The sequence below is a fragment of the Microtus oregoni genome, unplaced genomic scaffold (assembly GCF_018167655.1).
Source record: "Microtus oregoni isolate MIOR12 unplaced genomic scaffold, Mior012 000004F_ref0000308, whole genome shotgun sequence".
Lineage (NCBI taxonomy): Eukaryota > Metazoa > Chordata > Mammalia > Rodentia > Cricetidae > Microtus > Microtus oregoni.
In genome coordinates, this window is record NW_024543063.1 from 13,596,180 (window position 1) to 13,622,819 (window position 26,640).

Consider the following 26,640-nt stretch of genomic DNA (forward strand, 5'->3'; position numbering starts at 1 on the left):
GCACTCTTTCCCCCAAGCTCAGTCTGATATCCATGAACAGAGGACAAGAAGACCTACGTCTCTCTCCTGTGGCCCATCCCCTCTTGATACCCACACTGAAAGTGGCAGTCTGTATCAGTATGGTCAAAAGCACTCCATCCTCCAACATCTCCACCAGGGAATGCCAGTACTCTAGTGGCCACTAAGAGGGTGTCACACATAGTCAGATGATACCCTATTCAGTCACTCTGTAGCCTCTTTCTGAAAACACTGCATTGTACAGGGGGACTGGACAAGATTGAGTTCAATGGTGGCCTTCCCCTGGAACTTGCCACAATCCTCCTCCTCCCAGTACTGGGACTATAGGTGAGTGTTGCTGTGCCTGGCTCCTTATCATATTTTTATGTTCTGAGCCTCTAAGGTCCTCAACCTTGATTATGAAATAACTACCGGACTGTTTCGAATTGTAGTCACCGAACCACACAGCAGAGTGTCAGAACTTAGCCTTGCTTTCTACCGACAATCTTTCACCCTTCCGCCCGAAGCAGAAAAAAAAAAACCAAAGGGGCAGGAAGAAGGAAAAGGGTGGAATCCACTTTCACAGTTCCCCAGTCCTTTATGAGAGACTGAAGCAGGGGACACCATGTTTAAGATGCCACCAAGTTAGAAGAGAAGGGCCCTGCAGCTGCAGCCAGGGGCCTTGGTTCTCAGGGGCACCTGGGCTCTGTCTCCAGTGGCCTGAGGGGACTCATCTCCCTTCCCAGGCAAGGCAGCTAGAAATGCCTCTGCTGCAGGCGCCTGGCCCTTCTCTGAAGCCAGGCCATGGGTGATCTAAGGAGCTGTGAGAAGCGGCTGGAGTCCTGTGTGCCTTCCTGTGTTGACTCCAGAGGCTATTTTAAGTAGGCAAGATGGTGGGAAACAGGAAGTGTCCTCCTAACTACTAGAAATTTCGCATCCTTCAAGGATTGGGGCTGGGAACCAGATGTAGGCGGCAGGAAGCAGGGGAGTGCAGGGTCACTTTAAGTGTCCCAGCTTGGAAGGACCTGGGAAGAACACAGAACTCAGAGAGTCAGGGTGCCTCGGGGCCATCCCGGGCTGTTTATAATTTTCTGTATCTGCCTTGGACGCAAGTAGCCTCAGGGCCCCTTCACACAGGGACGAGGGGTCTGGTCGCAAAGGTGCAGATCACCCGAAGCCTTGAACTTTATGTTTAGAGAGTGAGACCAGACTTGGGTGAAGAACTCATCCTGCAGGAAGCAGGTCAGTGCAAACTAGGCTCTGCTAAAGCATCTCACCTTTACCCTGTCCCACCCGCCCACCTGGCCCATAGTTAACTGATGCATGGGGCTGACAACAGTCACAGAGGTCCCGGACAGCGGAGTGTCAAAATTCAGTTAAGCCACAGTATCCCTCATCCCTCAAATGGCCAATGCATGCTGAAGACATTCCTATCATGCATGCGTGTGTGTATGTGTGTGTGTGTGCGTGCATGCATGTGTGTGTGTGCATGCCACAACCTGCATGTGGAGGTCAGAGGACAACTCTGGGTGTCAGATCTTGCCTTCCACCTTGTTTGAGGCAGGGCCTCTTGTTCATTGCTGCATATGCCAGGCTAGCTGGCCTGCAAGATTTTGGGGACTCTCCATCTCCCATCCCACCACAGAAGTACCGAGATTATAAGCACACACTACTGTGTTCGGTGTTACACGGGTTCTCAGGATCCAAACTCGGGGGCTCATGCTCATACAGTGAGTGCTTTGCCCACTGTGCCATCTCCCCTGCCTCAAGAGCACTCATCTGGGGGTAGTATGGGCCCAGATTGGAAGTCAGCTCTGTCACTGATTAACAATATAATGCCAGACAAAGAACAGAAACTCTGTGGGCCATAGAGTGTTCCTATATAAAGCAAAGGTAATACCTACTTCCCTGGGGACTGGAGGGTTAAATGAGTACTTATCTCAGGCTACCCCAAAGCAGGTGCTCAACAGGAGGCTACAACAGTGATGGCCATTCAAACAGCAGCAGACCATTCGTGCTCATTAGTCCATCCTCCTCTTCATCACAACACCCCTTCATCACAACAACCCCATCCCAGCCATGTTTTAAAGATACAGCTCCTTTTACAGGCAAGGAACTCAGGCCTAGAAGTCAGTGACCCACCCAAGTTGATCTGCCAAGGGATGGCAGGACAGATGTCCTAACACTTGGGCAGGTAGGAATGTAAGAGAAGAGACGCACCTGGCATAGAGTACTTGGAAAAGTCTGGAAGCGTGTGGGAGAAGGAGACTGTGCTGCTCCCACTGGGACTGGACATTCCATTGGCAATGGGTGAGGAGGACACTTTCCCATTGATGGTGGCGTAGTTGGGAAGGCTGCCTGCCCGGTCTCCCACAGACATCCTCCGCTTCTCTGGCAAGGCTGGTGTGGGGCTCCCTTGCCGGAAGGCTGCTGAGTCTGGTGAGGGCGAGGTGGCAGGGCTGCTCAGGCCAGGGTAGTAGGCAGGGGAGACAGGGAAGGAAGGTGTGGAAGGAGCCTGGTAGCCGGAGGCACTGCTTTGCCGGGACAGCGTTGGTCGTCGGTCCTCGGGAGTAGAGTAGCCACCATAAGCTGCATGCCGGTCCAAGCTGGGGCTTCCAGAAACCACAGATCCAGATCCACCCAGGTGCCGGCCCAAGCTGGGACTTCCAGGGCTGATGACTGCATTGCCATGGAGACTGGAGGCCAGATTCCCTTGGTGGGCCCCGGGGTGTCGGCCCAGGCTTGGGCTTCCTGGAGTGGCGGCCACACTGCTGTGGAGGCCTGGAACCTGGTGGCTTCCCACCGGGTGCCGGCCCAAGCTGGGGCTTCCAGGAGTGGTCGCTGCACTGCTTGGGTGGCCAGAAACCACATTACCATGGAAACCAGGGCCCATCACCTGCCGGTGGCTCAAACTGGGACTACCAGGGGCAGCCATGGTGGGATTGATAGCCCGCCGGCCAAAGCCAGGACTAGGTGGAGTGTTGGTGCCCACTGTCCTGTGTCGTGCCTGAGGGCTCCCAGGCACCATGTGAACGGTGGCCGCACTGAACTGTGGCTGGGCTTGGCTCTCTGGAGACGAGTTGAATGGCTGAAGGGAGTAGTCAGGGCTGCTGTAGCTGCTGCCACCAGCCGGCACCGGTGATGAGCTTCGGTAACTGAGTGCTGCCGGACTCGGCTGCCCCAGGCTGCCTGAGCGGATGCTGGAGTCCAGCATGGGCTGGATGGGTGTCCGTGGACCCTGGTCACTGCTCCCCCCTGATGGGAAACTGCCCACGGAAGTGCTAGAGAGAGAGAGAGAGAGAGCAGGTAGAAAGGTCAGTGGATGGTATTTAATAAAGAGTGGACTTTTGCTGAGTGGCCAGCATCCTTCAACCACTAAAAGCAATAAGAGCTCCACTCAGGGTAGAGGAAGTCGGGCTTTTATATATTACATAATGGATCCATGGGAAAAAGAAACCAAGGGCCAGAGAATTTAAACAGTAAGCTCAGAACCACAAAGGCCTAAAAGGCCAGGTTTCTACTCAGCTGCATCCGACTCCAAAGCCCACACTTTCTTTACCGTGTTATGCTGACTCCTGACCGATCATGAGTCATAGCAAAGCAATCACCATGGAAACCGAAGGCAACTGTCCTGGTGTAGGCCTTAGCACCACAGAAACTTAGAGAGGCAGTCAAGCCTTCCTACTAGGGCTCAGCTTGACTCAGTTTCCCTAGGTGGTTTATCATTCTCGCAGAGGGCTTTAGGTGACTCCAAAAAGCCAAGAAACAGAATCACAGTGGTACCACAAATTAGGAGCTCTCAGCTCATTCGGAGGTCTATCTTCAGCACACACATACACACCCGTCTGCTCACTAATGGCACAAGCTGCCTCTGCTTGGTCATGAGGTTGCTGTGATGTAGGCACATGCTAGACCCAAAGCTTTGCTCATAGATGATGTGATGGAAAAGAACAAGGTTGCCAGGGACCAGGGACCAATAGAGTGAGGTGGCAAGCAGCTGATGCTTAGGAGAGCCAGGGGGAAAAAAGGGGGCCTTACAGAGTGCAGGGCCCCAGGTACAAAAGGGTTCACTTCCTGTCTGGCTCACTCAGGTGGCTACCAGGAGTGTCTGTCCACCAAGATGCCCCTCCCTCATGGGATGCAAGCCTGAGTAGCCCTTGTGCCTACACCACACACTGCAGTTCTCTGTCCCTCTGACCTACATCTTCACCCCAAGACATCCCGTCATCCTTCTGGGTTCCTGCAAGACCATCATTTTTCAACGTCCTCTTCACCTCCCCGGCTAGAATTAGCCGCCCCCGCTTTGTACTGCAAGCACTCATTTCTGGTCCAGTGCAGGGCACAGGTGGCTCTTGTCTATACCCATCACTCAGGTCGATGGAACGGAGAAAGACGTGACCTCTGACACTTACACCCATAGGTTCAAGCCCATTTCTGCCACAGCTCAGCTACTGCCCCTTTGAGCCTCAGTTGTCTCTTCTGAGAAGTGGGAACAGTAAAGCTTGGCTCTTGGGGCTGTGGCACAAAGCAGCTAACAATCCAAAGCTTTGAGGAGAGCAGCCTCCTGCATGCGTGGAGCTTTCTGCATTCTGGGTTACCAATAACAGAAGGACTATTCAGGTAGAAGGAGCACAGCCCGAGAGCCTCGCTCACCACCTCGACTCCCTAAAGTTGGATGCCCAGAAATCCCCTCTCCCTAGGCCTGGTAGCAGTCTGGATGGGATTTTGCCCATCTGTAGTCTACACAGATCCTCCGCTGCTTCGGCCTCGGGCCTAGATTCTCTTCCCGCACTCCCCATGCCTAGCTTACCTGTCAGCACTGAGGATGGGACTGCTTGTTGAAAGGGGGCTGGGAGAGACGAAGGAGCCAGCCGGGGTCCCGTTCCTCAGGGGTGTCTCATGTCCATAGGCATGGGCAGCCGGGGCACTGAAGCTCTTTGGCTCGACATCCTGAGTTCGAGGTCCTGACACCGCTGTCCTTGCCACAGACTCTACATAGCTCCGAGGCTCTGGGAGAAATAAAGGGACAAAGAATGAACACAGGTGTGGTAGGAATCCACCCACCCTGCCAGGGACTACAGCACCCCCAGAGTCCAGCCTGGGAAAGAGACAGCGTGAAACTCTCCAACCTACAAGATCCCAGAGGTGCTTTAATGAGGTTCCTGTTTGTCCATACTTCCCAACCTGAGGCAGGCTTTAAGGCGCACTGGCTTCTCTAAGCTCCGCCTCTGCATCTTAGGCCACCAGCATCTTCCCCTAAAAACTTAAACTCCTGTCCATGGCTGGCATTCCCTTTGTAGCTTCATTTCTGCCCAGCCCTACCCAGGTCCCCAGGTGCCCAGGCTCCTAGAACAGTTCCAAAGCTACCACCTGACTTGGCCCACGTCTCGGGATAGTACCCAGCTCGCTCGTCAAGCAACACCCAGGGCCAGCCACTGAGACTCACCAGCCCCTTATTGGCAAGAACCTCACCCACTCCTGCACAACACACTCGGCATTCCTTCCAGACTGATGTAGAGAACCCTGTGCCTGGGTGGAGCCAGACATTCTGTGACCACTACCATACAGCCAGCACACCAGGCCCTGTACAGAGAGGCGTCATACCTAGTGTTCAGAGTAACATGGGTCACAGACAGGTCATCTGACAGATGACAAGACTGAGGCCTGGAGAGTAAAGTGACCCAGGCCCCGTGACCTCAGAGGCTAGCCTTTTGCTAACTAGACGGGATCAGGGCTCTGGGTTTCTAACGCCATTGCCAATACCTAGGAGCCTGTCACCATCTTTGTTGCCCCAGAGGGACAAGATCTGAGCACAGGTTCCTAGCTGCCACAACCAGAAAATTCACCAAAGCCAGTCTGGGAAATGAAACCCACCTGGGACAGCCAGGCCCTGCAGCCCTTGGGGCCAGGACTACAGTGGCCTGAGTAGGAGAGCCCCTCCCCAGGTTCGCCGGGGAAAGCCTTAAAAGGGAAGGTGAGGTAACTAAACCGAAAGCTTGCTTCCTCACCTGGAGGGAAACCTGGCTTGGGAAGGGGGGAGTTACCTGGGATGTCCAGAAACCAGACGCCATGGGAGGCCCCTCGACATCCACACCCAGCCCCTGGTCACCTGGACATGCCGCCGGGCTGGGGCTCAGCTGGTGGGGAGAACCAGCAAAAGCTCCCTCCAGCTACTCAGGCCACACACTCACTTCACAGGATTCCCGGGTCAACCTGTCATAGGTGTGGACTCTGGCCTCCCCAGGCCCGGCTCTCTGGAGGTGGAGATGACATGATGCCCTATGAGACCAGCCTGGTCAGCCTCTCCGCGAATAGCTTAGGTGGGATGGTCTGACAGTCTCTGTCGCAATCCCTCAGCCCAGCTGTCATGGTGACGGCGGCTGCAAACAACAGCCAACCCAACAGGCACAGCTGTCTGCGACAGAGTCTTCTTTAGGAAAACAGGTAGTGGGTGGATTGCCAGCAGCCACGGTGTACTGAGTCTACCTAACCTGTCCCCTCGGCCCAGGACACAAAGCCACCCAATAGCCGTGGACAGTACCAAGTCTCCAACCTCACAATATAGGTTCTGGCTGGCCTAAGGGAACCCATAGTCTCATGGGGATACCAACATGGGAGCCAGAGGAATGCCAGGTTCACAGGGTCACCCACAGTGACAAAACCAGTCAAGAGTCGTTTAAGATCTGGAGAAAATAAGTACCCAGCCAGCATGGGTCACAGGTAGACAGTCTTCCAGTCTGTTGTTACTCAAAGGTCATGAGACCATCCAAAGTTGGGATTCCATCCCTGCCACTCCCTCTGAACATTCTCCAAGTCTTTCAAGGTGCTCAGCACAGTTTTTCTTGTTTCTCCATGCCACATAGCAATCCTCTCTCACCCACACAGCCCTGCTATCCTACCCACAGGTTTCACTTGCCTGACAAGGTTTCCTGGCTCCAGCCATAGTACCTTGCACAGAGGACTCTGTGTGTCTCTCAGATTCAGAGCCACACGGCCCTCCATCCAGCCCCATCCAGATGTCACCTTGTGGAAGCAGTCAGGTTCAACACAGGCACTCCGCCATCTTCACTGCCTGGAAAGCAGGCTGAAGCCTACGCTGGTGGCACTCTGACTCATGTGCCTACCCTCCCCCACTCCACCCTTATCTGCATCCCCAGTGGCTACATTTTACCTACTTACCCCCTAAGCCGCTTGCCCTATGATTCCAGATGGCTTTGACTTTGGCTTTTGGCTGGAGTGGGTGAGTCTTTACTGACAGGGGAGGGAGGGAGAGAGGGAGGGAGGGAGAAGATGGGGTTATAGCCCATCCTCTATTCCCAGCTGTACTAGCTCGTTCTAGGTGGGTAGGAATAGCTCCCACTCCTGCTAAGGAGCCCACAATCAACCGCCCAGTTGCCCCACTAAAATGAACCGTGTGCCTCTGCCAAGGTCTCAGCCCACACATCAGGTAAGCACCACACTCTATGCTAAGTTCTCTTTCTCAAAAAGTCCATATTCTGCCCAGAGAAAGCCCACAGCCAGAACAGAGCCGCACCCAACCAACCTAGGCGGCGACTCTGTCCCAGCTGAGTGCCCACTCCACTTCCCTGCAAACCTGGAATCAAAACAACTCACCCGCCTAGGATGGAGGCATGTGAGAAAGAACGCATCCTTTCAGTTCCTGGCAATTCTGGCTGGGTCCACATTGGTCTTTGACCTCAACCTCCCTCTGCCCTTGCACACTCCCTTCCTGGGGTGGGGGTGCAGGGTCACAACTTTTCCTCCTCCTCTTCTAGTCCCCTAGGGAGCAGCTGACCCACAGGCCACCCAGCTGGGGAGGGCAGGAGAAGTGGAGCCCAGCGAGGGGGAAGGGGTGCTGCGTGGATAACATTCCAGGAGCCCAAACCATTTCCAAGTGGCTGCAGGCGGCTGAGAGCGAGGGAACACAGGAGTGACTGATTCCTCAGCCAGGACTACCAGCTTTTCACCCACATTCTCAAATACATTACCTTACTGGAAAAGACCCTCTGGCTGAAGACAAGGGGCCAGCATTGCCCACCCTAATAAGATAAAGACATGGGGGTGTGGATAAGGCTTCTATGGTCTAGCACTTGCCTAACCTGCACAAGGCCCTGGATTCAATCCAGCCCACAAGAAATACATACATAAATGAAATACCAAAGACATGGGTGGTGGAGAAGAAAAATACAAGGAAGCTCCTTGAGCCCCAGATCTAGAGCTAGCATTGGGAGTGGGCCACACGTAGCCTCCTCCAAGCCCCCAAGCCCCCCTCCATATCTCTGCCTAGACCTTCTGGCTCATGGTAAGATCTCTGCCCTCCCCAGGTACCTTACCCATCCTTAGACCTTCAGGGCCTAAAACAGAGCCTCGTGCAAAGCAGGTGCTGGACAACTCTATACCAGGTCACCTGTCCTGATGCCCCCCCCCCAACACCATCACCAAGAATCTCAGAGGCATCAGAGTCCCCCAGAGTCCAATGTCTTCCTTTATAACAAATCTGTCCTCATGGAGTCACTGGGACAAACAGAACCCGGCATGGAAATCCGTTGTGGCAAGCTCTCTCTCTCCTTCCCTCCCAGAGGACTCTGTTAGATGCTCAGGTGCCCCTTGCACTGTGTGTACCCACCAGAAGGGCCAGCCCTCACATGTCGAAATGACAGATTCTCAAATGCCTCTGATCCCTATAAGTCTGCTTGGTCATCTAACCCCTCCCTTGTTGATAAGATGGAGTCCACAGCACCTTCCTCTCAGCTGCTAGGAATAGTGAAAAATAATGTGACAGTGGCCCCCACATGGCCTGGCTCGTGCCTGTGACTCCAGACCTCATGCACAAACACACACACACTGGCTCTGTGTGCCCATCTTCTTGATTTTTAAGTTTCAGGAAGGGGGTTCTGGGGATACAGCTTAGTGGGTGATGTGCTTGCTGCTCAAGGGTGAGAACCTGAGTTTGGATTCTAGTACCCACATAAAATCTGGGAGCAGTGGCATGTGTCTGTAACCCCAGCACTGGGGGAGAGGGGATGGAGACAGGAGGATCCCTGAAGCTCATTGGCCAGCCAGCTTAGCCGAAATGACAAGCTCCAGGTTCAGCAAGAGAACTTGTCCCCCAAAATAAGGTAAAAAGCAATAGAGGAAGCCACCCCACATGAACCTCTGACCTTCACACACACAGCACACACATGTGTGTATATATATATATACACAAACACATAGACACACACACATATATACACATATTTACACATAAACACACACACACCACACACGCACACACACAAGTTATGACATCCAAGCCCAGCACCCATGTATGTCACTTTCCTCTTCTCTATCTTCTACTCAGGTTTCACCAGGTTAATATCTTAATATCACCTCACGGGCATATCCACCCCTCATGTTCTTTAGCCGGTGGTCTCTCAAAGCTGTCCCCCGCCAAATGCTTTGTACATAGCTCTTATTCCTATTCATGAAAATGTTCATGAGATATATATATATATATATATATATATATATATATATATATATATATATATCATACAGTTATTATCTCCCCAGAGCCTGGCCCATTGCCTGCTGCACAACAGGCCCACAGAATGACTGACTCAATGCGTCAATGAAGAAAAGAACGCCATGAATGTATTTAGCCCAGCGGCTTGAACGGAGCAAACATCCCTCAGATTCTTCCTTCCCCAGCTGAAGAATTCTGCCACTGATCATTCTTCCTCACAAGCCTCTTTTTCTGAATTTCCCATCAAAGTATCAGCAAGAACATCAGGCACGGCTTCCAAGGGTCAACAAAGAATGTGGCCTGGGCTGACCCAGGAGGTGGCGCCTGAGTTAAGAAATGTTGAACTGGCATCGTGGCCTTAATGCCCTCGCCGCCCACTCCCAAGCTGGAAGCCCAGCCACAGAGTCTGGAAACTGGGGTGGGCTTAGACAGGGCCCTTTGACTAGGAAACAGGAGGCCCAGAAAAGCAGTCTGGCTGGGCTACCTCTTGGCTGTGATCTTGGGTGGGTCCCTCACCCCCACCACAACACAGACCTTAGTTCCACAGCCCTGAAAGCACAGGCGTGGCTGGGTGGATCTCAAGAAACCTTCCCTTCAGAATTCCTCTGCTCTGACACAAGGACAGATGAAGGGTAGGAGACTCAGGGCCTTGTAAGCCGAGAGTCATAGGTGAAGCACACTTAGGCCTCACTTCGGCTCTGTCAATATTCACTCTTCTGGATCATCACCCAGAAGCAGAACACAGCTCCCAGAGCCTGGATGCCGAGCCGGTGACTTTCTCCCTGGAGTCTGACAGCCCACTCATGTACTGAGTTGGCCACCCACAAGAGGGACCTGGGCCTTTCTCTGCTGACAGGCACTGAGGTTGTGGGAAACAATCTGGAGAAAGCTTGTCCCTTACATGAGGCTGGCAGAGAGCAGCCTTGACCCCCAACCTCCCAGATCTGCAGCCTCCACATGGGAAAAAGGGACTGGAGAGATGGCTCAGCACTCTAGAGAACTTGCTGCAGAGGAAAGCGGGCCTAAGAAAACCAAACTAAGCCCTGTAGAAACAGCCACACAGAACCATGGGCCCAAGGTGGGAACATCTAACATAGCACAGCTGGAGGGGACCTTGGGGTTCACCTGCCTCATATCCCCTGTGGAGATGAGGACACCCATGCCCTTCATGGAAACCACTCAGCCAGCTTCCCTTAGTACATAACCACCATGTACTAAGGTTTGCTGAACTTCTGACCTCCTGAGCCAACCTTCTTCTGCCAGATTACAGCCCCTCTTCTTGTCCAGGCATAACGCCAGCCTTCCTTCAAACCCAGGGCTAGGCTGGCTTCAAAGCTGAGATCGACTGTGAACTTCTTAAAAGGATTTCTCAGTGAGATGGATCAGTAGATAACGGTGCTTGCTGCCAAGCCTGACAACCTAAATCCCTAAGTTCGATCCCCCAGTCAGACATGGTAGAAGGAGAAAATTGATTCCCTGACCGCCACACATATACCATGGCATTTTTGTGTACCCATGTGTAGGCGTGTGCACAGTATGCATATACATGTGCGTGACACACACAAATAAATGTACTAAATTTTTATAAACAAAATTATCTTTTGAAAAGGCAAGCAAGTGCTTTTCAGAATTAAGCATGGGTGTCCTGAGGCGCTTTTGTGGGAGAGAGCCCACAACCAGCCAGCAATTGCCACAAGAGCCTGGGTTTCAGAAAAATACACTTCCTGGCATTGTGCTGACAGGAAACAAGTCACGGCTCTAGGGCTGTGGCTCTAAACCAGTGCTACTGTCCCATTAAGGCTGAAGTCCTCCACAGACTCAGTCCCTAGCTCATGGCAATACTTCGAGGGGCTGGGGAACCATTAGGATGTGTGGAAGGAAGCCATCAAAGAGTGGCCGTTTGAAGGGAATGCCTGCCCTGATTCCCACATCTTTCTCTGCTTCCTGGTCTTCAACGATATGAACAGCCTTCATCACACACTTTCACTGCACCACCATGCCATTCCTGTCATAGGAGACTGAAATCTCCTCAACCATGAACCCAAATAAGCCACTCCTCCAAGTGCTCAGGTCCCTGTCACAGAGATACAAAAGGAGCCAGCTCACACCTACAGATAGTCCACAGTAGATACTGGTTCTATTGAAGGCACTGTTGCGAGGTGAGTGTCACCAACACCCAGCAAGAGGAAGCCCGGCTACTTCAGTGTACACGGCAGCTTCTAAAAGGACCTGCATAGGCTTAAATGTCTGAGTGGCCAAGCGAGAGTCCTGCTCTTTCTGCCCCTCCCTGTCTGCCTCTGTGTACACTGCATACCAGTCAGGTGGTGCATGTGCCCCTGGGAGAGGAAGTGGCACAGGGAGTATTTTTGTCAACAAGGTGGCACCATGCTGGCGCCCAGATACTAGCTGTGCCTGAACTGGTGCCCAGGCGGCATTCAGACAGTGCCCAGAGTGGCATCTCATTGTCAGAAGGTGGGGGCAGGAAGGCTATGTGCCTAGTCACTTGAGAGCAGGTGAGGAAAGAGATCTAGCCCCAGCCGGCCTTGTCAAGCTCCTTGTGAAAAGCCATCCCCAGACCTAGAGAGTGGGAGCCACACACAGCAAAGTGCACTTACCTTCTGGAGGCTTAGTCACCTCCTCCCCCTCACCTTCCTCTGAGGGAGGAGAAGAGAGGCAAGAGGAGGAGAGGCAGGAAGGGAGGGCAGATGATAAAGATGAGAGGAAGATCCCAGGAGAAAGAGAGAGAGAAAGAGAGAGAGAGAGAGAGAGGTTATCAGGATTATATCTAGAGACCGAATTTGGTGAAGAAACGGGGGCTGGAGGCTGGGATCCTCCTCCACACAGGACCCCGGAGTCCAGGGCCACTGTGAAGCACTCAGGAGCCAGGTCCCTCTCAGCCTCTGCAACCAGGGCTTGCGTGGACCAAGCATCAGATAGCAGCATGCTGGCTAGCGAGAGGAGGCCTCTGGCCCTTCATCTCTGTGATGGCTGAGTGTATATGCCCATGCTTGTACATCCTAAGTGAGGCTGTGTCTCGGTGTCTGCATTGTTCACAAATGCGTGTTACACCCTCTTACCTGGCTGGATCAGTCTTCTGGTGACTAAGGAAGAAAGGAAAAGTTGACCCCCGAGAGCTGCAGCTCCGCCTTAAACTAGCTCAGCAGACTCCTAACTGCCATTAAAAGTCCCAGAGGACCCCTGTCTCTCTCCCCTACAGAGGGAACTGGGGAGTGGGCAGGACAAAGAGGGATGGGTCTGGTGACCATCCACGTCATACTGTAACCTTCTCCCGAACATGGCCGTCCACCCCATAACCAGTATGGGGGACCTTGGTGTGGTTGGGGGCAGCCCAGAAAGTTCCCAGAGCCCAGCTCCTATTCTTAACAGCAGGGTCAAAGGTCGCCAACATTGAGCATGTAAACATAAGGAGGAGCAGGGTCTGCTTTTGGGGGGCAGAGGAGACCCAGGGCTGATAGTGAAATAACAGGGAGAGGGCAGATGGCATGGCTGCTGGGAGTGACCCATTTCTCAGGCAAAGCTGTGGCGGGGGGGTAGTAGCCCAAATACCTAAGCTCTGGCCTGTGATGTCATTAGGATGCTCAACATAGGAGCCACTGGACTGAGTAGGGGTGAGGGGGGCTGTCACCAAACAGTAGGCATGGCTCTCTACTACACACCTGTGTGTACGCGCACGTGCACGCACACACGCACGTGCTGGGACACGGCACTAACACAGGGCATTAGGCTTCCAGCAGAACTGGAAGCGGGTCTCAAAACCCTAAGGCCCAGAAAGCAGAGGCAGGCAGGAAGAATGCCCCAAGGCCCACAGAGTGGCCCCTCTGCATTACTCCAGTGTGGCACACAGGCACGGCCTCCTCATTTCCAGGAAGATTCCCCCAAAGCCTCTGCTCTGTGAGAGCTCTAGTCAGAACACCTGCTCGGACTCCTGGGTTCTCCGGGCCTCCCACGCCATTTCCCTCCCTCCCTTCCGATCACTCACCACCTGTGGGGTGTAGGAGGATGTCAGCTGGATTGTGGGGCTTCAGACCCAGAGCAGACAGGGGTGTCTTGGCCAGACCTGGAGGAGAGCGTACTGTGTAGGAAGAAGATGGAGAGACACTGGAGGTAAGGATACACCATGGTGAGGGTGTGGCCTGGTGAGGTCTGGCGGCACCCTCCCTGCCCATGCTGGGCTGGCTCTCCTGCCCTCCCCTGCCCTCCCCTGCCCTCCCTTTGTGCTGCTTCACATTTTGGCTTGAGAGGCCTACAACAGTCTGGGGCTGACAGTCCTGTCCTGACCCTCCCCCATCCTTGAGAGACGGATATGGCTCCTCTCTACAGCCACCGTCCCTTTCTTTACCTTATGAAGGCTTATTAACCATAGCCCACTCTTCAGTTGTCTTTGCCTTCAAGAGACGATTATCTTCCCACTTTCTCCTTCCCCAGCATCCTCTGTTCACACACACACACACACACACACACACACACACACACACTCCTTGCAAGGCAGGCACACAAATGTAAGACAAACAAAAATAGTCTCAAGAAGAACTTCTTGAAAAGTGGGGCTGACCATCACAGGCAGGGACCTCACCATCCCTGAGACTCAGAAGCCCCAGGTCACATGGTCCCATGAAAATCACAAGAAAGAGTGAGTCTTGGTACTGGAGTCTTGGTACTCTGGGAGGAAAACTCAGCACTGTGTTCTCAAGAGCACGGCTTCCTGGGTGAAATGAGGCTCCCCCTGAGTGGTCCATCTGGGTTACAAGTGTCACATATCACACAAGGTCAGAAAGGGCCGCCCAGCTTTTTCCCCATCAGCCAAGGACTTTGAGCCGAGCGACAGGCGTGGTATAGTGCCCAGTCTCGAGAGAGCTCAGCGGCAGCTACCGTGATACCTAGCGCATCTCTGAGAGGTAAAGAAATGAGGACTGGGGTCCTGTCAGGAATCCCGACAGCCAGAAGAAAGCACAGCCCCTAAGGACACACGTGTTCTCCAAGGCTCTCGACAGATGAGCTGTAGCCTTCATGTGCCCAGGATCCAAGCTTGGCTCCATGGTCGGTATTTTAAGTAACAAACAGCAACAACAAAGTACCATCCTACAGAGTAAGCAGCAGACAGCTTACCCGTGTGTGCTCACCTGCACACACACACACACACACACACACACACACACACACACACTCACACAGGGGATATCACAGGTACAGATGAGACCTGCTCCCGTCCTCCACCCTTTCTCTGTCCCTTGTCATTCCAACCGACAAATGTGTGACATGCACGACATACAGTTCCGTGGCTGAGTTGGGCAAGGCCTTTGCCTGCCCTCTCCGCATGTCCCCTGCCCCATGCTGCTAACACTGTCTTTTGCTCATAAGCACCTCTCTGTCACTTAGTAACTTGTCACCCAAATGCCAGTATGAATGGCCTCACCATGAGAGAATGAACTGCTCTGTGACCAGGGTTTGTGGGAGAAATCCCCATCCCTGGCTAACATCCGCTGCCCAGCCGGGGCAGCTAAGGGGCAGGGGACCAAGAAGAAAGGGACAGGAGATCAGAAATAGTGGAAGCTTTGCTTGGCTTCTCCCCTCCACCCCATCCTCAGCTTCCCAGACCCAAGCAATGTGGCCCTTATAGTGAGGCAAGGAGTGGGTGGCTCTGAAGACAGGCGCCCTCTCCTTCCTGAGAGAAACATTCCTCGCATTTCTCCGCCTTCCAACCTCTCTCTCCGGCCCCAGGCCTTTTTCGAAACTTCGGACTCATATATGTCCCCAGGGCACGCATGACTCGCCACCAGAGAGGAGAGAAATAGCAGAGGTACAATTAACATGGCTTCCATTCCGAGCAGGGGAAGCGCAGATGGACACAGCGGTGGGGGGAGGAGTTATAAAGGTGAAAGGTTAAGGCCCAGAGACGCCATCTAGTCACAAGAAGCCCCAAAGCCACTCTGGAGCAGAGTGCCCTGGGTTTGGACGCCTGCTGCTCTAAATCCACCCTGGGCATTTACGGTGGGCTAATCTGTTCCGAGCTGTCCCAGGTGTACAGCATACACACTGGAACTCAAGGTGTGTGCGAAAATGGCACAAAATAACATTTGAGTTTATTAAGTATTTTGTTTGGATTTTTTTGTTTGTTTGGGGTTTTTTTTGAGACAGGTTCTTGGCCCCAAACTTACAGTCCCCTGCTTCAGCCTTCTGAGAGATAAAATTACAAGTGCACCCCATCATACTTGGCTCGATTTGTGTATTTATTTACTATTTATTTATTTAGGTTTTATTTTTGTTTTGTTTTTCGAGACAGTTTCTCTATGTAGTCTTGGAGGTCCTGGAACTTGCTCTCTAGACCAGGCTGGCCTTGAACTCACTGAGATATTCCTGCCTCTGCCTCCTGAGTGCTGGGATTAAAGGTGTGCACTACCACCCTGGCTCATTTTTAAAATACCAATATCACTAACTCAATATTTTAGACTGGGGTTATATAAAAATATTTCTATCATTAATTTCACTGGTACCCTTTGAGAATAAACTCTCTGGGTGCACAGATGTGGTATATTCATGTATGTGCATATGCCTGTAGCAAACACATGTGGAGGCCAGAGGCCGACATCTAGTTCTTCCTTTGTCTCTTAAGATTGGGGCTGTGGATTCAGCGAGACTAGCCAGTCAGCTCCTGGGGATCCTCTTGTCTCTGCACCCTAGAACTGAAACTACAGGCGTGTGGGGGTGCCAAGATCAAAACTCAGGCTTTCATGGCTGTATAGCAAGCACCCACTAAGTCATCTCCCTAGCACTCTTACAATGTTTTTTAATATCATATAGTATCTCAATAAAATATTGTTATTGATATTGACTTTCCTATTGAAATGACAATCTCTCAGATTTAGTAAAAACTACAATTGATTTCACTAGGGTCCTGACACCGAGAATTTTAAATCACAGGTGTATGTGTGTGTGCGTGCACACAGCTTCAACCTCCCATATGCCTGGCATAGCGGCCCACACATGCAGGCCACATTTTGTCCCTGTGAAGGACAGTCACACCCCAGGGGATGCACAGCTAAGCTCAGTCACCTTTTCCTACCAGCTTTCCTTCTCTCGGGGACTAATGGGCATCTCAGGCCAAGCCCTGTCTCCCTAAGCACTGAGCTTCTCCCATCTACCTTTTCTGCCACCCAAGTCTCTCACCTGGGTCCCTTAACACCTGCTAAGACCCTATCACTGCCCCTACAAAAAGTCCTCCAATTCCTCCCAAGGCACTTCCCCTACAGAAAGGAACACTGACCGCCCTGGGGCTCATTCGGCTCTATTGTCTGTCTGTCTGTCCCACCAGCTTCTCCTGGGGTTGTAAACTAAAAACCCTTCCTGGAGGCCAAGGATAGCACGAGAGAAGATAGACCTGCCCCAGTTCTTTCTTAGCAGAAGCGACACAGGGTGCCTGAGATGAAGATGCCTGCATACAGATAAGCAAGGCAGCAGAACTAAGAGCAAGGACAAGTCACGATTGTCACAATGGGAAAGAATCTCTTACTAGTGTTGCCTGGGGGAAAACAGCAACTCAAGACAGAAAGCTCCATAGGACGAGAGTCAGGATCTGCGGTCAAACAACGTGGATGTTAAATCTGAGCTAGTCTCATCCTTAGGTTGAGAGCAGACAGTAGGGAACACAAAGCTTTAGAGCAGAGGCAGGGGAGGGGCACAGAGCAAAAAGCAACCAATTCCAGTCATTCCCACCTCCGCTCACTCTCTCCCCTCCCAACCCACCCCTGGGACAATCACACAAGGTGGGGCATAGGTTTAGCAGGTGCTCTTACCCCCACTGGATGGTGGGCCACTCGGGGAGGTCCTCTCCATCTCCTCAAAGGCCTCCTTGTAGCTATGCAGATGGGGCTGCAGGAGAACAGAAGGGCAGAGAGAAGGAAGTCCTGAGGAGAGGCTCCTTTTCACGTGATCCTGGGCATGGGACAAGCAGCTAGGCAGCCCACACTTTCCCTCTCCAGCCTGACTCTCCACCTCGCCCAGGGAGGCCCAAATGCTGGCCCCTCACCGCCTCAACCACTCCTTGTTGGTGGCTAAGTGTGGGGAGTGGCTGTTTGCAAGGCCACACTAAGGCCTGGGCAGAAGTATTTCAGAACAGGTACGCAGGCTGTGCTATGCTGGAGTCTCTGTAGGAGCATCCAGAAATGAAGGGGTTTAACAAACTCCCTGGCAGTTCTTCTGTACACGGAAGTTCAAGACCCACTGCCTCTAACTACTGACATGTCTCAGCAATGGAATCATTTGGGCACAAAAATTAAACCTCCTAAGAAGAGTCTCATTTCTCCAAAGTTCAAACAAGACGCTCGCTTGTCAGTCTATCTGACCAACTTTGGACTGTAAATCTTGGGGTCATGTATGCTTCCTCGAGGATGCTTATTGAGGAAGGAACTTCAGTCTGTGTTAAAGCAAGTAGCTGGGGCACAAATGCTTGGGTGAGGATGCAGGGAGGGAGAAATCGCTACATTTACTGATGAAGTACTAGCAGTTGATCCTCAAGCTCCTGGAGATGCACCACAGACTCTGCTTTCTGCTGTGGCCCCAAGACTCATCAGCTCCAGGACTCACCTCCTTGGGCCTCCCTCCAGGATTGAGGGCAATGGTGAGAGCCAGCTCAGGGGAGACACACTGGACGGGAGAGCGGACCCCAGGACTACGGGGGGATGTGGCCTCTGGAGACTGGTTCTCATACTGTCCATCACTGGCTGCTCGCCTCCGCAGCGGGGCTGGGGGCTCTGCAGGCTGCCTCTCCCGAGCCTGAACCCCTGGGAGGAAGGGCAGGACATGGAGAGCAATGAGCAGACTAAATAATGATGCGATCCCATCAAACACCCTCCCTCACACAAAGGCAACACCTCAGCCCAGGGGTTAAACTGGGATGAACCTCACCACGCCTTCCTGTCCCCAATTCAGCTCAGACCCTAAACTTCCCCTGGTGTCGGGGCAGGGGTGAGGGTAGAGGCCGCTTAGCCTGGGCTCTGCTCTGTATAGGATTTGGACCAAGAGCACAAAGGATTGATACAAGAAACAGATGTCGGCTCCTTCCAGCCCCCAGAGGCAAAAGGCCAGAGCTTCCAGAGGAAGGAGGGGAGGGTCTCCAAGGCAACTGCATCAACCAACAAGCAACATGGAGCCTTTGGGAAGGACTTTTGGAAAGGGCTAAATTGCATCATCTCACACATGGCGCTCCCAGTGGGAAACAAAAGAATGACCAAGTCACACTCTGGAGTCTCCAGCCACAACTGGCTTCTGTGGTGGATTTGATCTCAGGGGTTCCCTGGCTTTCATCCAGTGCACCCCTGAAACCTCTAACCAACTTCCCCTATAGCAGCGGGGGCTGTGGCCGTGGCGGAGGCCAAGGCTCCCACCATACCCTACCCTGGCAAAGGGCAGGAAAGTGAGAGCAAGGGGCTCCTTCTTCCTGCCCCCACTTCCTGTCTAGCCCACTACAAAGGCTGCCCATGTTAGCCTCACCCTGCCTCCTCCCCATCTTTTCTCCCCACAGCTGGACCAGGGTATGGAATCTATTATTTCACTGTGCTGGCTTCCAGAACCCTAGAATATTGATTTCCCAGGTCCCAGGAGCCAAGGCCCAACCCTGAGAGTTGGAGCCTAGGCTTAATTATTTTAAATTCTCATCTCTGCCTTCATCACCACCGAGGATTAGCTAAGGGGCTTAGGTCACATGAGCTTGGAACATGAACACACATCTGGGTCCACCTCCTTAGTCACAAGAGGCAGTGTGTACATGTATACATACATGTATAAACACACACATGCAATGCTGGCCCTTGGGAACACAGCCAGGACAGCCTGGTGGGACTTGCCCTTATGTAGCCCGAATCCCCTCTCATCCTCTATAGTGGGATCTACACAGTCCAGGTGGTCCCCAACCCTTAGTTTCCATAGCCACAAATGGTTGCCATGGCCTACACTGCCCAGGAAGCCTTCCTGGTTAATGTGAACAGAAAAGTGCTGACTGGGGCAGAGCCACCTCACTCACACACAGTGACTGTGGTGTAGATGCACATACTCTGTGGCAGAGGCTCTGGGGACCTATCAGGGGCTAGCAAGACCAGCTGCCAACAGTACAAGTGAGGTGCAGAAGGTGGAAGGCAGACCAGAGTCTCCACTCCGTGCTGTGACTCAGGCAGCCCTGCCTACCTGCACAATGGAGACCAAAACAGACTGCATCCTGCTGGTCCCAAACTGCTCTGCTCAAAGCAAACAACCTCCTAACCTCAGAATGCCCTGCTTTCCAGAAGAGAGAGAAAAAAAAGAGGGTGTGTCAATCCTGAGCAGGGGCTGCTGGGAGAATCTACAGGGAGTAGAGAGAGGAGGCGGCCGGCTCTGGACATCTGGAGCCACCCCAGACACTGCCAGCAACTCTAGGCTCCCAGAACTCAGGCAGCTTCTGGCCTCAGGCCCTCTTCTCTTTCCTCCTGCCAGGCCCTGCCAAACTCAGGCCTCTGGGACATGTGGGCCAGCCCTAGCCCCGCTTCTGGGTTCATTCCTGGCAGAAGCATTAGAGGCCACTGCTTTTCTAATAACGTTATGACAAAGGAGCAACTTCACAGAAGTTCTGGGGTGTGGAGTTGAATTCAGCCCCAAGGTGGAAGGAAACGCCTAAGAGCTGCCTTTGGTTCCAGGGGTACCCCACCCCCTGACATACACTCCACCACCATAGTCTCTGGCAATCTCTCCTCTTTTTCAAGAGTAGCCACTTCTTTGTTTGGGGGTCCTGTGTTAGCTTTTAGAAAGGAGGCCTGTTTCCATTGGAGGCACCCTCTAGGAGGGACAGAGAACATTCACACCATCCTTCCCAGGCCCGGAGCCATAGGACAGTAGTGAGGACCAAGGCTGCTCTACGTGTGTGGTGGGCCACCAGCAGAGGACATAGACCTGCCCAAGGTAGACGGGCACTTGAAAGCAAGCGTAACTGAGTCATTTCAGCTCCCTTCCCTGTCACTGCCAGGATGGCAATGGGAGCTCGCTCTGCCCAGGGGCTGCAGTTGGAGACTATGGGTCAAAGTGTCCCTTTACAGAAGAGGAAAGACCCCCACATTGCACTCCCACAGGGCTGACCATTCCCAGAGAGTGGTCTATGGCACCAGCAGCCAGTCAGGGCACTCAGTCTTGGAAGACAGTGTCTCACTGTTGTCCCCTTGGCAAGACCATAGCTAACCCAGAGTGCCTGGAGAGCTCTTCCTATGAGAGGGAGCCTGACGCAGTAGAGAGGAGAGAAGCCTCATTGTTCCTCAGCCAAGTGGTGACTCTGGACACCAGCTGACAGCCAGGGCGAGAGAAAGAGAGAGAGAGAGAGAGAGAGAGAGAGAGACCACGTACAGCTCTCTCACATCCCCAAAACTGTATAAACATCCAAAGGGGCCCTGCTCCCTGGGCAGACTCCACTGAGGACTCCTTAGTCTCCCGGCCTTTCTCTCCAAGCCTTTGCTTGCTACATGCACACAGGCAGAGTTCTCTCCTTCCTCCCTCCCTCCCTCTCTCTTTCTTCTTCTCTCTCTCTCTCTCTCTCTCTCTCTCGTTCTCTCTCTTCCTCCCTCCCTTTCTCTCCCTCCCTCCCTCTCTCTCACACACACACTGAAAGAGACAGACAGACAGACAGACACAGAGAAACAGAGAGAGTGTGTGTCTTAGGCCCACAGGGCCAGAGGAAGCCATCAATGTTTCTGGAAGGTTCTCCCCAGCAGGCTGCTGCGTACTGAGAAGTGGCATACTCTGAGGGTAAGAAAGTGGCCTTTCAACCCATAATGCCCCGTAGCCAGTCCCGGGTCGGCCCCTCAGGGCTATTTCACCTGGGGCTGACTGGCACCTGATCTTCCCCAGCACCTTATGAAAACAGATGGTCACCACAGCCTGACAGCTGCCACATACACCCAGGAACGGTGTTGAGTCGGCCCCACCCTCACTGCCTCCAGGACAACACTGTTCTCCGCCCAAAGTGCTCTCTGGGTCCCAAAGCTAATAGCATGCCTGTGCATATACATATCTTTATATAGAGATCGATAAATGTATATGGGTATGTGTGTGTGTGTGTGTGTACACATTCATACAAACACACACATACTGCCACTCTTCAGAGTCACCCAGATAAATACTCAAAGCCACGCAGTGTCACTACAGGCATCAACACAGACCTCTCCCACAGACCCAGATACTGGTTGCCCCCACCCCCACAGACCCAACTCTTCTTTCCAGCCTTCCGGTTTCCAAAAGACTGGATTCCTCAGCTCCAGGTGGTAGGACAGGGTGTCCAGCTTCATGCCCAGGGCTCCAGAAGTAAGGGGATCCAGGATGGAAGCCACCTGCTGGGCCAGGGCACTAGAAAGCCACACGCGATCACACTAGAAGCTCCAGGGCAAGCCATGCCAGCTCCCCCCGGGACAGGTCCATTGTCCCATGACCTGAACAGGACCCTGGGCCCAGTTTAACACTACTTTCCCCCACTGCTGGGCCAAGAAAAAGGCAGAGGGGAGAGAAAAGAAAGGGAAGGACAACCTGTCAGAGCCATCTTCTGAGTATCAGGGGGCTGCAGCAGAATGGTCCATAGGGCAACAGACACGGCACTGCCCTCAGGATTTGAAGATGCCTTTGCCTGGAGCTGCTTAGGGCTGTGACATTGGAGAAGGCTGGGTGCATGGTCTCCTCCCTGTTACTCCTCCAGGCAGGAGTGAACAGACAAAGGATGAAAGCCTAGCAGCCCGCATGTCACAAAGGCTGGGACTCTACTGGCAGGATCCTAGACTAACAGGGGCATGATGGAGGACTAGCACACCTGTGGCAGGTTATAGCACCATGCCACATAGACACAGCGGGTTTTTCGGACTGAGAATGTGGGTTCTGAACAGTGGAGTCACCATACGGGCTCAGGCAAGATGAGGCCACGGGTCCCAGCACGAGAGGAGTGAGGCAGGGATGGGGCCACCTCTTCCTGTCTGACATGTGGTGGTCCCAGGGAAAAACACAGTTCTGAGTCTTGGCCCTGAAGTTCAAACCATCCCACCTGGGGTGACTAAGAATAAGCGACTGGGAACCTCACTGGAAAGACCAACATCTCCACTGGGCACTCTGAAAGTTCCTCTAATTACTTCCGACCTTGTGCCCAGCAGACAAGGCCAACTAAAAGCATCAGGTCTTCAGCCAAGCAGGGATGGTGTGGGGGTGGGGCTAAGGGAGGTGAAAGGGAAAGCAGGAGAGGGAGGAGGATGAGGAAGGAAAAGAAGAGCCACCTTATAGGAGAGTAGGGAAGGCAGGAGAGAAAGGAAGGTGAGGAAGGTTTGGGCAAAATCTCGTGGGCAAAGAGGATCAGAGGGAAGCTGGAAGCTGAAGCAAGGGTCCACAGCCACGAGGAAGGAGAATCAGAGGAACCCACCAGAGACAGAAGCGGATCGGAGCCGGTGGAGAGGAGAGGGTCGAAAGGTGCCACTCTGCCTCAGGCCCTGCAGTCTGGCATTGTATGCTGTCCACCCACACCCCAGGGGAGCCGGCAGGAAGGGGAGGCACCAGGCATGGAAAGCACCCCACCAATGCCACAGGGGACAGGGGGACACAGAACACATGGAGAATGCAGGGGGCGAGGCATTAAACAACATGAAACAGAACAAAAACAAAGAAAAAAAATAGGGTTAGTCATTGTTCTGACTCCAGGATAGTGCTACACATTGGAGGGGAGTGGGGAAGGAGGGAAGATGGAAAGACAGGGTGGTCCAGGGCCTCTGCTCCTCGGAAGGGCAGGGGCTTTTCCTTCCTAAGTCCAGTAGCAGCCTGGAACCTAGAGTCCTCGGTCCCTGTTAGCCTGCACTTCACTGTGAAAGTCATCCTAGGCCATCCAAGAACCTCCCTTTCTCTCTAGGCCACCCATCCCCTTCTGAATCTAAGACCTAAGGTCGCGCCCCTGGCATTCCTTAGCCCCGGGGTAATTCAATCACATTATCCTCTCCCCGGGGGCCCCTCATTCTTTTAGTTGCTGCCCAAAGCCGACTGGTACCATGAGTAGAGGCCTTGGGATAAACCTCCAGGGCGTTGTAGAAGGCCTTGCTGTATTCCTCTGTCCTCACCTTGCTGATTAGCAAGCTACCTTTATATCTCAGGGCCTGCGCCAGAGGTTGGTACTTCCCATGGACCGCCTATCGTAGCACGTGCTTCACTGCTCCCAGCCTTGTTAAACTCAACCCTCTCCCCTTAGAATCTGTTAGTGGCTGTTAGAATCCTGACCCTCACAGAGCCTCCTGAGCATCTTACACTGAACTCCCTCTCAGTCAGCCCCTCCCAAGCTCTCATGGCATCCAGGAACACCTCTGCTACTCAGTCTTTGCGACAAGGACCAGTCTTTGTCCTTTTCTTTTCCTCTTACATTCCACATCTAGTTGATCTGGAAATCTTCCTGGCCGAATGTTCTAAATAGTCTGCCATTTTCCTCCCATCTCCGCACTTCCATGCCAATCGATACGCAGCATCTGCCTCCGAAAAGACCTCCCTCCTCCCATCTTGGCCATACAGATACTCTGGGAAGCCAGGTGATGTCACCATTTGGACCAAATCCTTTCGAAGGCTTCTCAGAACACACACACCAAAACTCTAAGTTCTTCGGATCACCTGCCAGCCCAAATTCAAGCTGGCTCCGTTCCCATTACCTCTTAGAGCTCCTGTGGGCCACTGTGCTCCAGCCACACCAAGCATGCTCCTGCCTCAGGCACTTTGCACACAGACAGCTCCCCATAACGTGGTCCCTCACTGCCTAGGGATGGCTTTCCTGACCATGCCAAGCGCCCATTCATCCTCCACTTCCCCCTGGCACATCTCTGCTTTACTTCTAAAGCATTTAACCTTCCACTTAAAATATTATAAAAGTTTAGTGGCCAATTCTGCCATGAGAGTAAAGGCTTTATTAGTCGTCGACATTTTCCCAGATCCTGGACTACCAAACAGCCCAGATTAATGCTCGTTGTTGAATGATAAACTTAATGGGCCTTGACCTCAATCCTGTATGCAGAATGAACTATCAAAGCTGTTTCTGAATCCAAACCCTGAAGCTTAATGCCAGGATTTCACTCCATTTTTTTCCAGCCTCTTCGCTCTAGTGAAGTATCTGAGCTCTTGGATGAGATTGAACGGTCACCGGGTTCCCGGGCTCCTTTTCTGCCCATCACTTTCTTTCCCTCCTCTCTCTTCCTTCTCCTCCTTCCATCTTCAGTCCCTCTCATCTCTACCTAAAATCACGCCCACGGTGCTCACCATTCCAGTTACCAATGCCTTGTTCCCCACCTCAACATCCATGCTGCCCCCCTTTATCATAAACCACTCCAGAGAGTAGCTGGCAAGCTGTCCTCACTCCTCTCCCACGTCTTCCGCAGTCGCTCAGTGTCTGGCTTCTGTCACCGGCACTCAACTGAAAATATGCCTTTGAAAATCTCCAGTCTACCTCATTGGCCAGCCGGACGGTTTCTCCCTCGCCCATCCCCACCCATGATTCCACCCTTTCTCCTTCAACTCCTTTCCCATCTCAACTCTGCATGATGCACTGCACTGGGCTCCCACCACCATCAACACTCACGCTAAGATCCCACTATGCCTTTGTCTCCCCTGTGGTCATTTTCCTGAGTTCTCTCTCTTCTCCACGCCTATGCCACAGACTCCCTCCAAGTTCACAGCATGCATTAACCTCTACCTGTGGGAGAAGATTCTAAAATCTACAGCTTTTCCAACCATACACCTCTATACCTGGAGTGTCCCCATCGCGACAGCAGAGCCCTGCGTCCTCATCTCCTAACACGCCAGCCACCTCCCCCTCACCCTGTTAAGGGGGCTACACGCTTCTGTTCACAAAGCCTTCCTAATGCTGCAATCCTTTAAAACAGTCCTCATGTCAGGACCCCCCAACCACAAAATTTCTTCATTGCTACTTCATAACTGTAATCTTGCTACTGTTATGAATTTTACTGTCAATACCTGATATGCAGGACATCTGATATTCAACCCCTGTGAAAGGGTTGTTCCACACCCAAAGGGGTCATGACCCACAGAATGAGAGCCACTGCTTTAGACCATCTTGAACATCCCCCTCCCCACTGGTCCTTGTAAGTGCATTGGTTCTGTCCCCTTAGTACCCATGATCACCTAGTCTCTTCCATGACTGAGGTCAGTACTCCAGTCCAGCGCTCCATCACCAGGTGAGCACCGAGTATCTTGCAGGTCAAAGTTACTCCTGCTTCTCTGCCTTCCTGCTGGGACCCACCAGACATGCCTCCAGAAATGCCACTCTGCCCCTGCATTGTCCAGACTAAATCACTAATGACTTCTTAGGTCACTCAGCACATCCAATCATCTCGGTCTGAAATTTAAGATCATCCTGCGACAGGGTGACAGCTGCCTTTTCTGCTCCATAGTCACCCGCCATTCTGCAAACAAGCCATATGCCCTCCTGAGAACCCACTCTACCCAGGAACCTCGCTCTTTCAAAGTTGTACTCAACCACGACTGAACTGTATACGGCAGGCCACTAGCCGCCACCTCCCAACATTTCTATATAGTAACGACTCCAATTCTCCCTCGTGGGATCGCTTCCACCGCTCTTATTACAAATAACTGCATCCTAAGATTCTAGCTCTCTCCTAAACCCGACTCCTTAAGGAGAAGATGTGCATCTATCTTCTAGTAAGGACTGAAATCTCCACCTCTAGAAGCATCAGGTAAAGATCCAACCAATCACAGAATCAGTAGCAGGAGATCCTCAGATCTTATTTCCTGTTCTCGTCTTACTGACCTGGCAGGAGTGTCCAACCCAATATTAGATGACCATGGTGATAGCAGATGTCTATCTTCATTTTGCTTGTACTATAGGTCTGTGGTCAAAAAACATACATGCCACTACATTCTCAGAGCTTAACACCGAAACAAGATGGGGGGGGGTGTCCAAATAGAATGAATTAGGACACAGTACTGGGGCACAGAGACCAGCCAAGGAGAAAAATGAGAATCAGGAGAGTAAACGAGGGAAGGCACAAGGTCAAGGGAGCCCTCTCCCTGAGATCTGAGCTTCTTAAAGCTCCAGCTTCCTGCAACAGAATGGAAAATAAGCAGAG

The 26,640-nt window shown here is 52.7% G+C and overlaps 1 protein-coding gene across 14 annotated transcripts in view; it reads right to left on the bottom strand.

Annotated features, from left to right (window-relative positions):
- Positions 1 to 26,640, bottom strand: part of Tns1 (tensin 1) — a 229,143-nt gene that overhangs the window by 13,035 nt on the left and 189,468 nt on the right. For 9 of the 14 annotated variants that reach the window (XM_041650696.1, XM_041650711.1, XM_041650706.1 and 6 more), the window contains 8 exons: positions 22,932 to 23,018; positions 18,107 to 18,303; positions 17,317 to 17,392; positions 13,506 to 13,598; positions 12,583 to 12,606; positions 12,121 to 12,159; positions 4,808 to 5,006; positions 2,218 to 3,278 (listed from right to left, as the gene is read on the bottom strand). In XM_041650696.1, the coding sequence (XP_041506630.1) occupies positions 2,218 to 3,278; positions 4,808 to 5,006; positions 12,121 to 12,159; positions 12,583 to 12,606; positions 13,506 to 13,598; positions 17,317 to 17,392; positions 18,107 to 18,303; positions 22,932 to 23,018 (1,776 nt within the window). The remainder of the gene's footprint in view (positions 1 to 2,217; positions 3,279 to 4,807; positions 5,007 to 12,120; positions 12,160 to 12,582; positions 12,607 to 13,505; positions 13,599 to 17,316; positions 17,393 to 18,106; positions 18,304 to 22,931; positions 23,019 to 26,640) is intronic. The other 5 variants (XM_041650701.1, XM_041650699.1, XM_041650702.1 and 2 more) reach the window with 5 other exon arrangements.